This window comes from Oryx dammah, unplaced genomic scaffold, assembly GCF_014754425.2.
Source record: "Oryx dammah isolate SB20612 unplaced genomic scaffold, SCBI_Odam_1.1 HiC_scaffold_15, whole genome shotgun sequence".
Taxonomy (NCBI): Eukaryota; Metazoa; Chordata; class Mammalia; order Artiodactyla; family Bovidae; genus Oryx; species Oryx dammah.
In genome coordinates this window covers 7794424-7807795 of record NW_024070199.1, presented here as the reverse complement: position 1 = coordinate 7807795, position 13372 = coordinate 7794424, and the positions used below count along the sequence as shown (strand labels likewise).

The 13372-nt window shown below is 36.6% G+C and overlaps 1 protein-coding gene across 1 annotated transcript in view; it reads left to right on the top strand.

The window, feature by feature from the left end:
- Nucleotides 1-13372, top strand: part of TMEM135 (transmembrane protein 135) — a 265707-nt gene that overhangs the window by 35938 nt on the left and 216397 nt on the right. Inside the window, exons 2-3 of the mRNA XM_040255497.1 lie at nt 5033-5160; nt 7718-7810. Of these exons, the coding sequence (XP_040111431.1) occupies nt 5033-5160; nt 7718-7810 (221 nt within the window). The remainder of the gene's footprint in view (nt 1-5032; nt 5161-7717; nt 7811-13372) is intronic.

Sequence of the window (13372 nt, the reverse complement as noted above, 5' to 3'; positions counted from 1 at the left end):
GTGTGTGTGTGTGTGTGTGTGTGTGTGTGTGTGTGTGTGTGTGTGTGTGGTATTTCCCTGTACAGTTTTCTGATGACTAGTGATGCTGAGCATATTTCATATGCCCGTTGGCCATGTGGATGACTGCTTTTTCACTGAACTTTTAATTTTGAGATCATTGTAGATTCTTAAGTCGTTGGAGGGTTTCCCTTGTGTCTCAAGAATCCACCTGCAATGTGGGAGACCTTGGACTGATCCCTGGGTTGGGCAGATTCCCTGGAGAAGGGAAAGGCTACCCACTGCAGTATTCTGGCCTGGAGAATCCCATGGGCTGTACAGGGGGAGCCCGGTGGGCTGCAGTTCGTGGGGTTGCAAAGAGTCAGACAGAACTGAGCAACTAACTTTCTTTTCAAGTAGTTGGAAGAAATAATAGATTCTCTGTACACTTTTTCTGGTTTCTGCCAGTGGTAGCATCCTGCAAAATGATAGTAAAATAACAGAACCTAAATAACTGCCTTGACATAGTGTCTGGTGGCTCAGCGGTAAAGAATCCGCCTGCAGTGCAGGAGACGCGGGTTCGATCCCTGAGTCGAGAAGAGCCCCTGGAGGAGGAAATGCAGCCCACTCCAGTATTCTTGCTGGGGGAATCCCATGGACGGAGGAGCCTGGGGGGCCACCATTCACGGGGCCAGAAAGAGTCAGGCTGACTTGGAGACCACACAGTAGCATAGTCATACACAGGACTTCTCCATCACCACAAGGATCCCTCAAGGTACCCCTTCGTAGCATTACCTACTTCCTCCCCCTTAGCCACCTCCTCTTAACTCCTGGTCACCATTGGTTTATTCTCCATTTCTGTAAATTTGTCATTTCATGTATGTTATATAAATGAAATTATGTATATGTAGTCCTTGGTGATTGGCTTTTTTCACTTAGCACAATTCTCTGGAAATTCATCAATATTGTGTCATGTATCACCAGTTCATTTCTTTTTATTGCTGAATGGTAACATAGGACTGATGCTGAAGCTGAAGCTCCAGTACTTTGGCCACCTCATGCGAAGAGTTGACTCATTGGAAAAGACTCTGATGCTGGGAGGGATTGGGGGCAGGAGGAGAAGGGGACGACCGAGGATGAGATGGCTGGATGGCATCACGGACTCGATGGACGTGAGTCTGAGTGAACTCCGGGAGTTGGTGATGGACAGGGAGGCCTGGTGTGCTGCGATTCATGGGGTCGCAAAGAGTCGGACACGACTGAGCGACTGAACTGAACTGAACTGAACCCATAGTGTGGATACATACAACTTATTTTTTAAACCATTTACCTCTTAAAGGACATATGGGTTGTTTCCATTTATTGACTGTTATGAACAAAGCTGCTGTAATTTGGGGTGAACATTTTCATTTTTCTAAGGTGAACACCTGAGACTGCAGTTGCTGAGTCATATGATAGTTGCTTGCTTAGTTTCTAAAGAAACTGTCAAACTGTTGTTTAGAATGCTTCTGCTATTTCACATTCCCTTTGACAATGCACAAGAGATCCAATTTCTCTGCATTCTTGCCAGCATTTGGTGTTTTCAGTATTTTTAAACTTAATTATTCTGGCAGTTCTTTAGTGATAGCTTATTGTGGTTTTAATTTGCTTTTCCTTAATGATTGATGTGCTTATCTTCCACTTGCATATAGTGAATATCTGTTCATATCATTTGTATTTTCTAATTGGGTCATTTATTTTTTTGCTGTTGAATTTTGAGATTTTCTTCTATATTCTAGATACTAGCCCTTCACTAGGTCTGTAGTTTACAAGTATCTTCTCCCATTCTACACCTTGGCTTTTTATCTTCTATCAGATCTTTCACAGAGAAAAAGTTTTAGTTTTGAGGTGTGATTTATAGTTTTTCCTTTTATGGATTATGCTTTTGCCTAGACTTAGATCTCTAAGATTTTCTGATTTTTTTCCTCTCAAAAGTTTCGTAGTTTTATGTTTTACATTTATGTCTCTGATAGTTTGAATTTTTGTATAAACTGTGGGACTTTGAAGTTAATTTTTTTTCTTTTGCCTATGGAGTTCTTTTTACTCCAGTACCCTTTGCGGAAAAAGCTATTTTTCCTCTGTGGAATTGCATATGAACCTTGTCAAAAATCAGCTGGATATATTTATGTGGGTCTGTATTTAGGTTCTCTATTCTGTTCATTAATCTATTTGTCAGGCCCTCTGCCAGTATTGCAAAACCATTGCTGTAGCTGTATGATATGTCTTGAAATTGCCTAGACTCATTCCTCTCACTTTATTCTCTTTTTCAACGTTATTTTAGCTTTTATAGTTCCTTTGCTTTTCTATGTACATTTCAGAATAATCTTCTCAACCTCTCCAAAACTTTTTCTGAGGTCGTAATAGGAATTGTGTTAAACCTATATATCACTTTGGGGCACAACTGATGTTTTTCTATATTGAGTCTTTCTGTCTATGAATATTTATTTATATGTTCTTGATTTCTAACATCAGCATTGGGTAACTTTCAGCATATAAGCCCTACACAGGTGTTACGGATTTCCCCCTAAGTGTTTTGGTTTCTGAGGAGTTATAAATGCTGCTGTATTTTTAATTTGGGGGTCCATGTATTCATCAGCCTCGTATAGAAATACCAGTAAGTTTTGTATGTTTAGCTTGTATCTAAAAGCTAAACTGCTTTATTAGTTTAATCCCTTGCTCAACTGCTTTATTAGTTCTAGGAGGGGTGTGTGTGTGTGTGTGTGTGTGTGTGTGTGTGTATGTAAATTGCTTGGGAGTTATGTTTACCAGTCGGGTTATAAGGATACTTGTACATAACCTGATTGTTATAAGAGGTATTATGTGTGTTTCCAGGAACAGGAGAAATTTTTTCTGTAACTACTCGAGTATGAAGCAGCATACCATATTCTGCCCATCAGTTCAGTTCAGTTCAGCTGCTCAGTCGTGTCTGACTCTTTGCGACCCCATGACCCGCAGCACACGGCCTCCCTGTCTATCACCAACTCCCGGAGTTTACCCTAAAATCATGTCCATTGAGTCGGTGATGCTATCCAACCATCTCATCCTGTGTCGTCCCCTTCTCCTCCTGCCCTCAATTTTCCCCAACATCAGGGTCTTTTCGAATGAGTCAGTTCTTTGCATCAGGTGGCCAAAGTGTTGGAGTTTCAGCTTAAACATCAGTCCTTCCAATGAACACCCAGGACTGATCTCCTTTAGGATGGTCTGGTTGGATCTCCTTGCAGTCCAAGGGACTCTCAGGAGTCTTCTCCAACACCACAGTTCCAAAGCATAAATTCTTCGGTGCTCAGCCTTCTTCACAGTCCAACTCTCACATCCGTACATGACTAGTGGAAAAACTATAGCCTTGACTAGACGGGACCTTTGTTGGCAAAGTAATGTCCCTGCTTTTGAATATACTATCTAGGTTGGTCATAACTTTCCTTCCAAGCAGTAAGCCTGCACTCACCATCTACAGTGATTTTGGAGACCAAAAAGATAAAGTCAGCTACTGTTTTCCCATCTATTTCCCATGAAGTGATGGGATTGGATGCCAAAAGCCTAAAATGAAAGAGACTACTTTCTAAACCCTGAAGATAGTAGAAGACCATTAGAACTGAGGAGATGGTTGAGGATCCAGGGAGTAATTGAAAATAACACCAACATTTTGTTCCTTAATTACGTAATTAGGTGAATGTGACACTATTACCTGAGGTTGGAAACTTAGAAATAAAAGCATTTTGAGGAAACACAAGAAGTTCTGCTTTGGACAGGCTGATTTTTTTTTTTTTTGGATGTCTCTGGTACATCTTTATTGACATGTCCAATAGACATTTGAAGTATGAATTAAGAATTTAGTGGAAATGTTAGGATTATATTGGAATTTTTACTTTGATATGATAGATGATGCTGTGGGAGGGAACATATACAGAAGGAGTAGCGATCTGAGGAGGACATGCTAACAAAGGAATAGCATTTAGAGGTATAATGGGAGAATGAGAAGACTGCAGTCACAGAAACATAGAAGCTTCTCTTCTGTCAACATTTTACCTATTTGCCAAGATCCATCTTCCAGATATTATTGTCTGCCAAGTCCCATCTCCATTCTGGTCATGTTCTAATAGTAGTTCTATAGCAGTTTCTTCTTCTTCTAGTCTAGCTATACCACACTGCCATATTGTCACTAATTGTGTATATGTCTGTTTCTCTATCAAGTTTTTATGTTCCTTGCAGGCAAGAATTAGATCTTACTTGCCATTGTGTTTCCTGTGTATGGCTTAATTCTTAATAACAGTTTTTTACAATTGAGTGAAGTAGATCATCAGAAGCTTCTAAGGGGTAGAATAAGAAAAGAACCGAGAAGAGGCCGTTAAATTTCCCTTAGCACAGGGAAGGTGTTCTGCCTGGAATGGTGAGGAGTGAATGCAGGCTTCCCTGGTCTTCCTTTTCTCAAGTCTGTCTTGCCCTTTCTTACATACCCTCCCTCATTCTCTAATTCTGTCATCTTTTGTTCCTTTGATCATATTGTTTCACCTTGATAGAACAGCATTTCTTCATGGTACCTGTGAGAATGCCTCTGATCTAGCTCATATTCCCTTTTCAATGAAACTGAATGAATGGTTTTTATCATTTTCTAGTTTTTGTCACTGAAATTCTCTAATATTCAGGTTGATAATATTTGTAATGCAGTTTTGTTTAGCATTCAGTTTCTGTTTGAATTGAACTTCACTTTTTTTCTGTTTAAAAATATATCTTATTTTTCAGTTTAAAACTTTTTAAGGCACTATAAATATTTACCTCAAATTTGGAGGTTACTTATCATGTGATTGATCCATGTTGTGGTCCTTTACCTATTATACCTTCAATAAATTAAAGTGTCTTCTTTCTGTCCTGAAAATTGAATTTTCATAGAGGATCTATAAAATACAAGGGTTTTTACTTTAATTTTTAAATATATGCTATTATTTCAGTATCTTCCACATAAGCTACCTTAAGTGGGAAAAGTTGGTTGGATTAAACAAAAGACCCTTTTTCTTTTCAGATTGCTGCAATTCTCCGGAAACGAAAATTAGACTATTATTTACACAAATTGCTCCCTGAGATCCTACAGTCTGCTTCATTTCTGACTGCTAATGGGGCCTTATTTATGGCTTTCTTTTGCATTTTAAGGTTGGTACTCATAATAACCACTGGAGGTTAATGCAAATTTCCTTTATTGAAATTGAAACAAACAGATGTTTATATAAATGTTGTGCAGGTCACTCCTTGTTTATTTTTTTCTCTCTGGAACATGGCATTTATTTATCTCAAAGAAAGCTTATAAAACCAGGAATTGTGGCCTTCTTGGCGTAAGATGTGATATAAACTTCAAATCATTGCTGTCATTATGTAACAAAAGTGCTTTAATACATCATATATTTTCTATATTTACTGAGTTGTTAATGAGGATTTCTTAACTTTTCAGTTTCATAGATTTGAAATTCAAAGCAACTGTCCATGATGTAGCTTAGGTCCATATGTAGTGAGCACACTTCAAAAGGACCATAAGATGCTTGTGTTTATCTATGAAATTTCTGGCATATCCTACTGATGAAACTTTTGGTCCTGATTCATTGCGTTATCTGTGTCACATGCTTCATGCTATATATATGCAGTTAGAATTCAGTTTTTGGTGTTGTGATGTACCTAACATATTTAGTAAATATTTACTTTTTATCTTTCAGACAACCCAAACTACTTATTTAATTTGTCAAGTTGAAATACTTCACATTCTGTTAATATTCTGTTACCCACTTAGTATTGCCCAAAGTAATTTTGCAGGTAGAAATATAATTTCCAGATGTCTTTCATAGATTCTTTTTCCTTAAGAACAATAACATTTATAAACTTTTAAATTGTACAGAAAATAATTGATATAATTTACACTATTGAATAAATCATGCCTTTAAATTGACCTGAATAATTCGTGCAAGAAACTCTTTATCACATAGTCTCTGGAAAGTTTCTAATACTTGTTAAAACTCTAGAGATAGAGTTGTAGGATAATTAGATTTAATAATAATAATGTTCCTGAAGCATATTTATGTTATATGAACCCTTTGGTTAAGTTGTGAAAACATTAAATACTAATTATAAGGTAACACCTATGTTCCTCCTATACCTGAGTCACTGAGTTATTTTCCTTTAATTCTTACATTCAATAATTTAGTAAGTCATTTGTGAATTTTATTAGAGGGAGAACCACCTCCAGTTTTCTCAGGCAGAAAGTTTCTGATGCCCATTGCAGAAATACCCATGTTATTTGTAGATTATCTGATTTTTTTAAAGCTAAGCTTCAGTTGAAAAGATAATTTTATCTGTGATTCTTGATCCTTATCTGTTTGTATATAGTAAATATTTTTTCCTATAATACATCATTTAGCAGTTGAACACCTTTGTTCAGATACTTTCTTATTATTTTTTTGTTTCTCCCCTTCTTAGGAATATATCATCTTTGAAAGGAAAAAAGAATATCCTAATATCTCCAGACTTCTTTTTATTTTCTCTTTGAAAACCCAAGAAGTTAATGGCCATTTGTAGTGAGACACCATAGTGAGACACTTTGTAGATTCTTTCTTTCAAATGATGTATTCTAGTAAAAGAAAAGCTTTACATACACATATAACTAAAAGATATGAAATATTTTAGTAAATGATTTAAGAAAAACTTATCCAGGGTTGTAGAAGCAAAAGAGAGACATTTGTTGACTATTTATCATGTGTCAAAAAATAGAAGTAGTAAAAAAAAAAAGATATAATGAACTTATATACAAAACAGAGATCCACAGACATAGAACTAACAAATTTATGATAGGAGAAAGGTGAGGGGTAAATTAGGACTATGGGAATAGCATATACACACTACTATATATAAGATAGGTAACCAACAAGGACCTACTATGTAACACAGGGAACTCTACTTAATATTTTGTATTAACAATAACCTACAAGGGAAAAGAATCTGAAAAAATATATATAACTGAATCACTTTGCTATACAAATGAAATGAACACGCTATGGTAAATCAATTATACATCAATAAAAGTTGAAAAAATTGTAATAGTGATAATAAAACAATAGCTAACATTTTCTGAGTGTTTCATTTGTGCCATGCATGGTGCTGGGAAGTATCTCATGTAGCCACCATAGCAATTATGTATGAGATAGGTAATATATTTATTCCCATTTGATAGATGAGGAAACTGAGAACCTAGAGGGTTTGCAGAGTGAACAGTATTGGGTCCAGGGTCTGAATGAATATAACAGATTAAATGACTGCAAGGAGAGATACCTATTAGTTTGCTGTTGTAGTAGCCCAAAGAAGAGATGGTGAAGGACTTAACTGAGGCAAAGGCAGCAGGTTGGAGAGGAATTTGAGAGATAAGTTGTATATGGACGAACTTAAGTGGATAATTTCATGTATGGAAGACAGAGAAGCCAAGGATGTCTCCAAATGCCACGCATAGGTGAATAAGTGGTTGTTGATGTCATTAACCTAGGAATAGACGAGGAAGAGCAAGTTCATGGAGCCTGGGGAGAAGAAGAATGAGCTTGGCTCTGGTCATGTTGAATTTGATTTGCTGTGGGACACGTAGACAGAGGGTGAACTGAGAAGGGGAACTTCTGTGTGTAATAACTGCAGTGACCAACAAGAAATTTTATTTAATCCTTCCAAATTTCAATTTCAGGAAAATACTTGGAAAATTCTACTTATGGAGTCCCGGCTTTGGTGCCGCTTTGCCAGCATCTTATGTGGCCATTCTAGTTGAGAGAAAAAGCAGGTAAAATTTTGCATATCTACATATTTAGTAGAACCATTCTCACCCAAATTAGAGTTTTGTTTTTGTTTCTTTGCTTACTGTTTATTGTGGTCCAGGGAAGAGAAATATTTCCACATATATTTTTCAATCTTGCAAATATTTGATGGAAAATTTAATTTTATACTTATTTATGTTTTTAAGCCTATGAAAAAGAAGATTGACATTTTACAGTAATAATACCCATTAGTCTTTGTTTACTAAAAATCTAGAGAGTCCTCTGATGTGCCAAACTAAAGCATGACATGCATAAATTCCAGTTAAAGATCTTTTCTGTAACCACAATACCATTATCACACCTAAGAAAATAAACAATAATTTTCTTTATTCATCTAGATTTGTAATTTGCTTTAGACTCATTACCTCTATTAAATCAGTTATTTTTTTAAGATATCTTCTCATTTAAAAAAACATTTTGTTTTCAATTTGAAAATGTTCCATGAATAAGGTTTCTGCAAAATATTACAAATGTTATATAAGCTTTTCAGTCAAGTAAACTGTTGAAGTTAAACATTTGGCATAAAATAATTTTTGCCATCTCAAGAATATTTGTTTTTACTGCTGAGACCTGCTTTGATTCCACCTTTATCCCAGATAATCAAGATAGTGTCATGTGTTAATCAAGATGGGGTCATCTTTCAGCTGTTGAAGATGTCTGTTATAAATCATCGATCCTCTAGTAAGAATATAGATAGATCTTTTTATATAACTAAATATTTACCTAAACTACCTGTTATTTGTAAGTCACTAAGTTGTGTCTGACTCTTTGCGACCCTCTGAACTGTAACCTGCCAGGCTCCTCTGTCCATGGGATTTCCCAGGCAAGGATACTGGAGTGAGTTGCCATTTCCTTCTCCAGGGGATCTTCTTGACCCAGAGATTGAACCCAAGTTTCCTGTGTTGGCATGTGGATTATTTTACCACTGAGCCAGCAGGGAAGCCCTAAACTACCTGAGACCATTTTAATGCATTTTTGTAAATGTAATAATATCTAACTTTTTGTGATTCTCTGTTTGATCATGCTTTTGGATTAGTAAAATTACTAAAATCAAAGGGTGTTATAACCCCAGCAAAATCAAGTCAGTATTGCTAGGAACATGAGCTTCCCTGGTGGCTCAGTGGTAAAGAATTCTCCTGCAATGCATGAGATGCTGTGATATGGGTTTGATCCCTGGGTTGGGAAGATGCCCTGGAGGAGGAAATGGCAACCCACTCCAGTAACCTTGCCTGGGAAATCCCATGGACAGAGGAGCCTGGTGGGCTGCAATCCATGGGGTCACAAAAGAGTCAGACATGACTAAGAGACTAAAGAGAAACAGTGCTCAGGAATATAGGTTACCTCACCCAAGAGGAGAGTACAGAGTAGTCACTAAATAAGTGTGGATACTGGACCTATATTATCTGACTTGGGAGACTAGCTCTGCCACTTACTGTGTGACTTCTATGGCTTATTTCTTATCTGAAAAATGGAGATAGTGATTAAGTACTCATATAGTTGTTCAGAGAATTAAATGAGTTAGTTATGTAAAAAGTGCTTAGAAGAGTGTCTGACACATGATAACTGTGTTGTGTTAAGTATTTTTATTGTTTTCTCCCCCATAAGTAACGAGAGTATTTTTCTGGCGATTGTAACTTCTTGGTCAGTTTATACATACTAATATCAGTTTTTGGAAGTATGATTTCAAAGTATGTTACTCATATATGAAACTTTAAAGATGCTTTAGACCAAGTTTGCTTTGGTTTATTTTTTAGCACTTGAACGATAAGGTGGCATTTTTGAAGTTATTTGCCTGCATTTCAACAGAAAATGTTGACATGAATACCTGTATAATCATCACCTAGAGTCAACCACAGTTAACGTTTTACCATTTTTACTTTATTTTTATGTGGTTCTAAATCTATGTATGTGTGGTATTAGGTGTGTGTGTTTGAACCACATAAAAGTATGTTGTTGCCATCCTCATATTTTCACTCCTAAATATGTTATCATTATGTGTATTCTAAAACAATACTTTCTTACATAATTCTAGCACTGTTATCACACATAAGAAAATTAGCAGTCATTTCCAACTACCGTCTTGTCCATACTGTCCTAAAATACTCCATAGCTGGTTTTTTTTGAACCGAAATCTAGTCAAAGTTGATGTATGGTGTTCTGTTTCTTTATTTTCTCTTTATCTAGGTTCATCATCCATCCTACTTTTATCATCCATAGCAGTGACTTATTGATATGACCAGGCCAGTTATCTTGTTGTGTGTAAAATCATTTCTGATTTTGTCAGAAATTTTTCCTCACAGAATTGTTTAAATGGTATTTCCTATGAACTTGAAGTTCAGTCGAAATCTTTGATTAGATTCGAATTAAATATTCTTGGTAAGAGTTTACTTCATAGATGACACTGATGCTATCGGGGGCCCAAACTTCTGAGTAGTTCTAAGTTTGAATATGTGATTGGAGTGGTAATCACCAGATCTTTCCAATGAATTGTTACTGATGATGAATTAGATGAATGGATTTCCTGATACTCCATAATCTCCGCTTTGCTGGAAGAAAGCTCAGTTGATCATGACATCACTAAGACATCATTATTTGTGAGATGGCTACTTGTGTGTGTTATGTGTTTGTGTGTTCTTTATCCGTTTTAGTGTCATTATCATATTACTTTATAAAATGTTTTATAAGCTTTGTTGTTTTTCCCTACTCTGGTGTAATTTAAGTGGCAGTGAATTTTCTGGCCTTTGAGTATTTAGTCTGATCCTCCGTGGCCCCTCCTGGCCATGGTGACTGTTTTGGGCATGGGAGTTCTTAAGAAGTTTCCTCTGTGGAAACTGGTCTGCTTAAACTCACTCAACTCTGTCTCTAACAGAAAGTTATCCATCTCTTAAAAATTTTCCATTTCCCCAAAATTATCCATTTATAAAGATTTTTATATTTATTTGCATGAAGTTCATACAAAATAGTCTGATATGATTTGATTGAATTTTCTGTTTTCAATAGTTATTTCTCAACTCATTATTTTGTATTATTGGTAGCTACTAATTTTGTTGATTTTGGTTTTCAATGAATCATTTATTAGTTCTGTTTTTTGGTTTTCTAATTCATTTCTTGCTGTCATTTTTTTTCCTCCCCCCCTTTTTTTTTTTGCTAATTTTCTTTCCTTTTATAATAAATATCTTTTTAGTTTGAGGCTTTATTTATTTTCATTCTTTAAGTTCTATTGATATAAGTATTTAAGGCTATGAATTTTCCTCTTTGATTATATACAGATTCTGATACATTATATTTACATAATCATAATTCTTTAGAAATTCTGTAATTTTAGTTTGGTTTTCTCCTTTGATATAAGAATTATTAGTAGAGAGCTTACAATGGAGAGGCCTCTTTGTTATTGCTGGCTCATGGTAACTGGGCCTCCCTGGTGGCTCAGACCGTAAAGCGTCTGCCTGCAATGCGGGAGACTGGGTTCAATCCCTGGGTGGGGAAGATCCCCTGGAGAAGGCAATGGCAACCCACTCCAGTATTCTTGCCTGGAAAATCCCATGGACAGAGGAGCCTTATAGGCTCCAGTCCATGGGGTTGCAAAGAGTCAGATATGACTGAGCGACTTCACTTCACTTCACTTCATGGTAACTATGCTTCATCATTTGAGGAACTGCCAAAGTGTTTATTGTACCATTGTTCATCCTCTCTAGCAGTAACAAGTCTAATTACTTCACATTGTGACTAACACTTGTAATTATATGCTTTCTGATTATGGTTTCCCTGCTGCTGCTGCTGCTGCTGCTGCTGCTGCTAATCGCTTCAGGCTCCGCCGTCCCCGGGATTCTCCAGGCAAGAACACTGGAGTGGGTTGCCATTTCCTTCTCCAGTGCATGAAAGTGAAAAGTGAAAGTGAAGTCGATTAAGTCATGTCCGACTCTTTGCGACCCCATGGACTGCAGCCTACCAGGCTCCTCCATCCATGGGATTTTCCAGGCAAGAGTACTGGAGTGGGTTGCCATTGCTTTCTCCGTAGAGAGTGTGAAATAGTACTTAAGATGTGGTTTAGATTTTCATTTCCGAGATGACTATTGGTATTGAGCAACTTTTCATGTACCTACAAGCTGTTTGTAGATCTTCTTTGGAAAAATGTCTATTTAGATCATTTGCCTGCTTTTTATTGGGTTATTTATCTTTTTATTATTGATTTGTAAGCATCCTTTACTTATTCTAAATAAAAGCCATTATGAGATATATGACTTGTAAATACTTTCTCCCATTCAGTGCCTTGTTTTTTATATTCTTGATCATGTCATTTGAAGAACATGCATTTTACATTTTGAGGAAGTCCAATTTATATATTTTATTCTATTCTTGTATTTTTGTGTCATATTTAAGAAGCCCATTATCAAATCTAAGGTCACAAAGATTGTCTCTATGTTTTCTTTTAAGAGTTTTATAGTTTTAATTTTCATATTTCAGTCTTTGATCCATTTTAAGTTAATTTTTGTCTGTGATGTGAGGTAGGGGCATACTATATATTTAGTATCATTTTTCACATTTGTTGCTATACACGGAAGTGTATTGAGTTTTGGAATGTGACCCTGATTGCTGGGTTCTTGCGGAATTTACTTGTTAGTTCTAATAAGTTTTTCTGCGTATTCCTTGAGATTTTTTACATTGAAAATAATGTTGTTGCAAATAGGGACAGTTTTATTTTTTCCTTTCCAGTCTGTATATCTTTTATTTCCTTTTACTGTGTTGGTACCTCCTTCCCTTGTTCCTGACCTTAAGGGAAGGAATTCAGTCTTTCACCTTTATGTATGATGTTACCTGTAGGGTGTTTTTTAAGATACTGTTTATCAAGTTTAGGAAGTTCAGATGTATTCCTAGTTTTGTGAGAGCCTTGATCATGAATGGGTATAGCCTTTTGTCAAATGTCTCTCCTGGATCCATTGATATGATCATGTGGGGTTTTCTGCTTTATTTTAGCATGTTTCTAGCATTTTAAGAATATCAATGAGGTCAAATTGATATAGTTTATTATATCTAGGACGGGTTTTCAATCCTGGCACTATTGACTTGTTTTGGACCAGATAATTCTTTGTTTGGGAGAGGACTGTTCTGTGTATTGTATTCATACATACCATTAGCACTCCCGTCCCCTCCCCACCAAATTGGGACAACAAATAATGTTTCCATAGGAAACATGTCCCCATGGGATCAGTTCAGTTCAGTCACTCAGTCGTGTCCGACTCTTTGAGACCCCATAGACTGCAGCATGCCAGGCCTCCCTGTCCATCACCAACTCCTGGACCTTATTCAAACTCATGTCCATTGAGTCAGTGATGCCATCCAACCATCTCATCCTCTGTTGTCCCCCTTTCCTCCCGCCTTCAATCTTTCCCAGCATCAGGGTCTTTTCACATCAGGTGGCCAAAGTATTGGAGTTTCAGCTTCAGCATCAGTCCCTCCAATGAATATTCAGAACTGATCTCCTTTAGGATGGACTAGTTGGATATCCTTGCAGTCCAAGGGACTCTCAA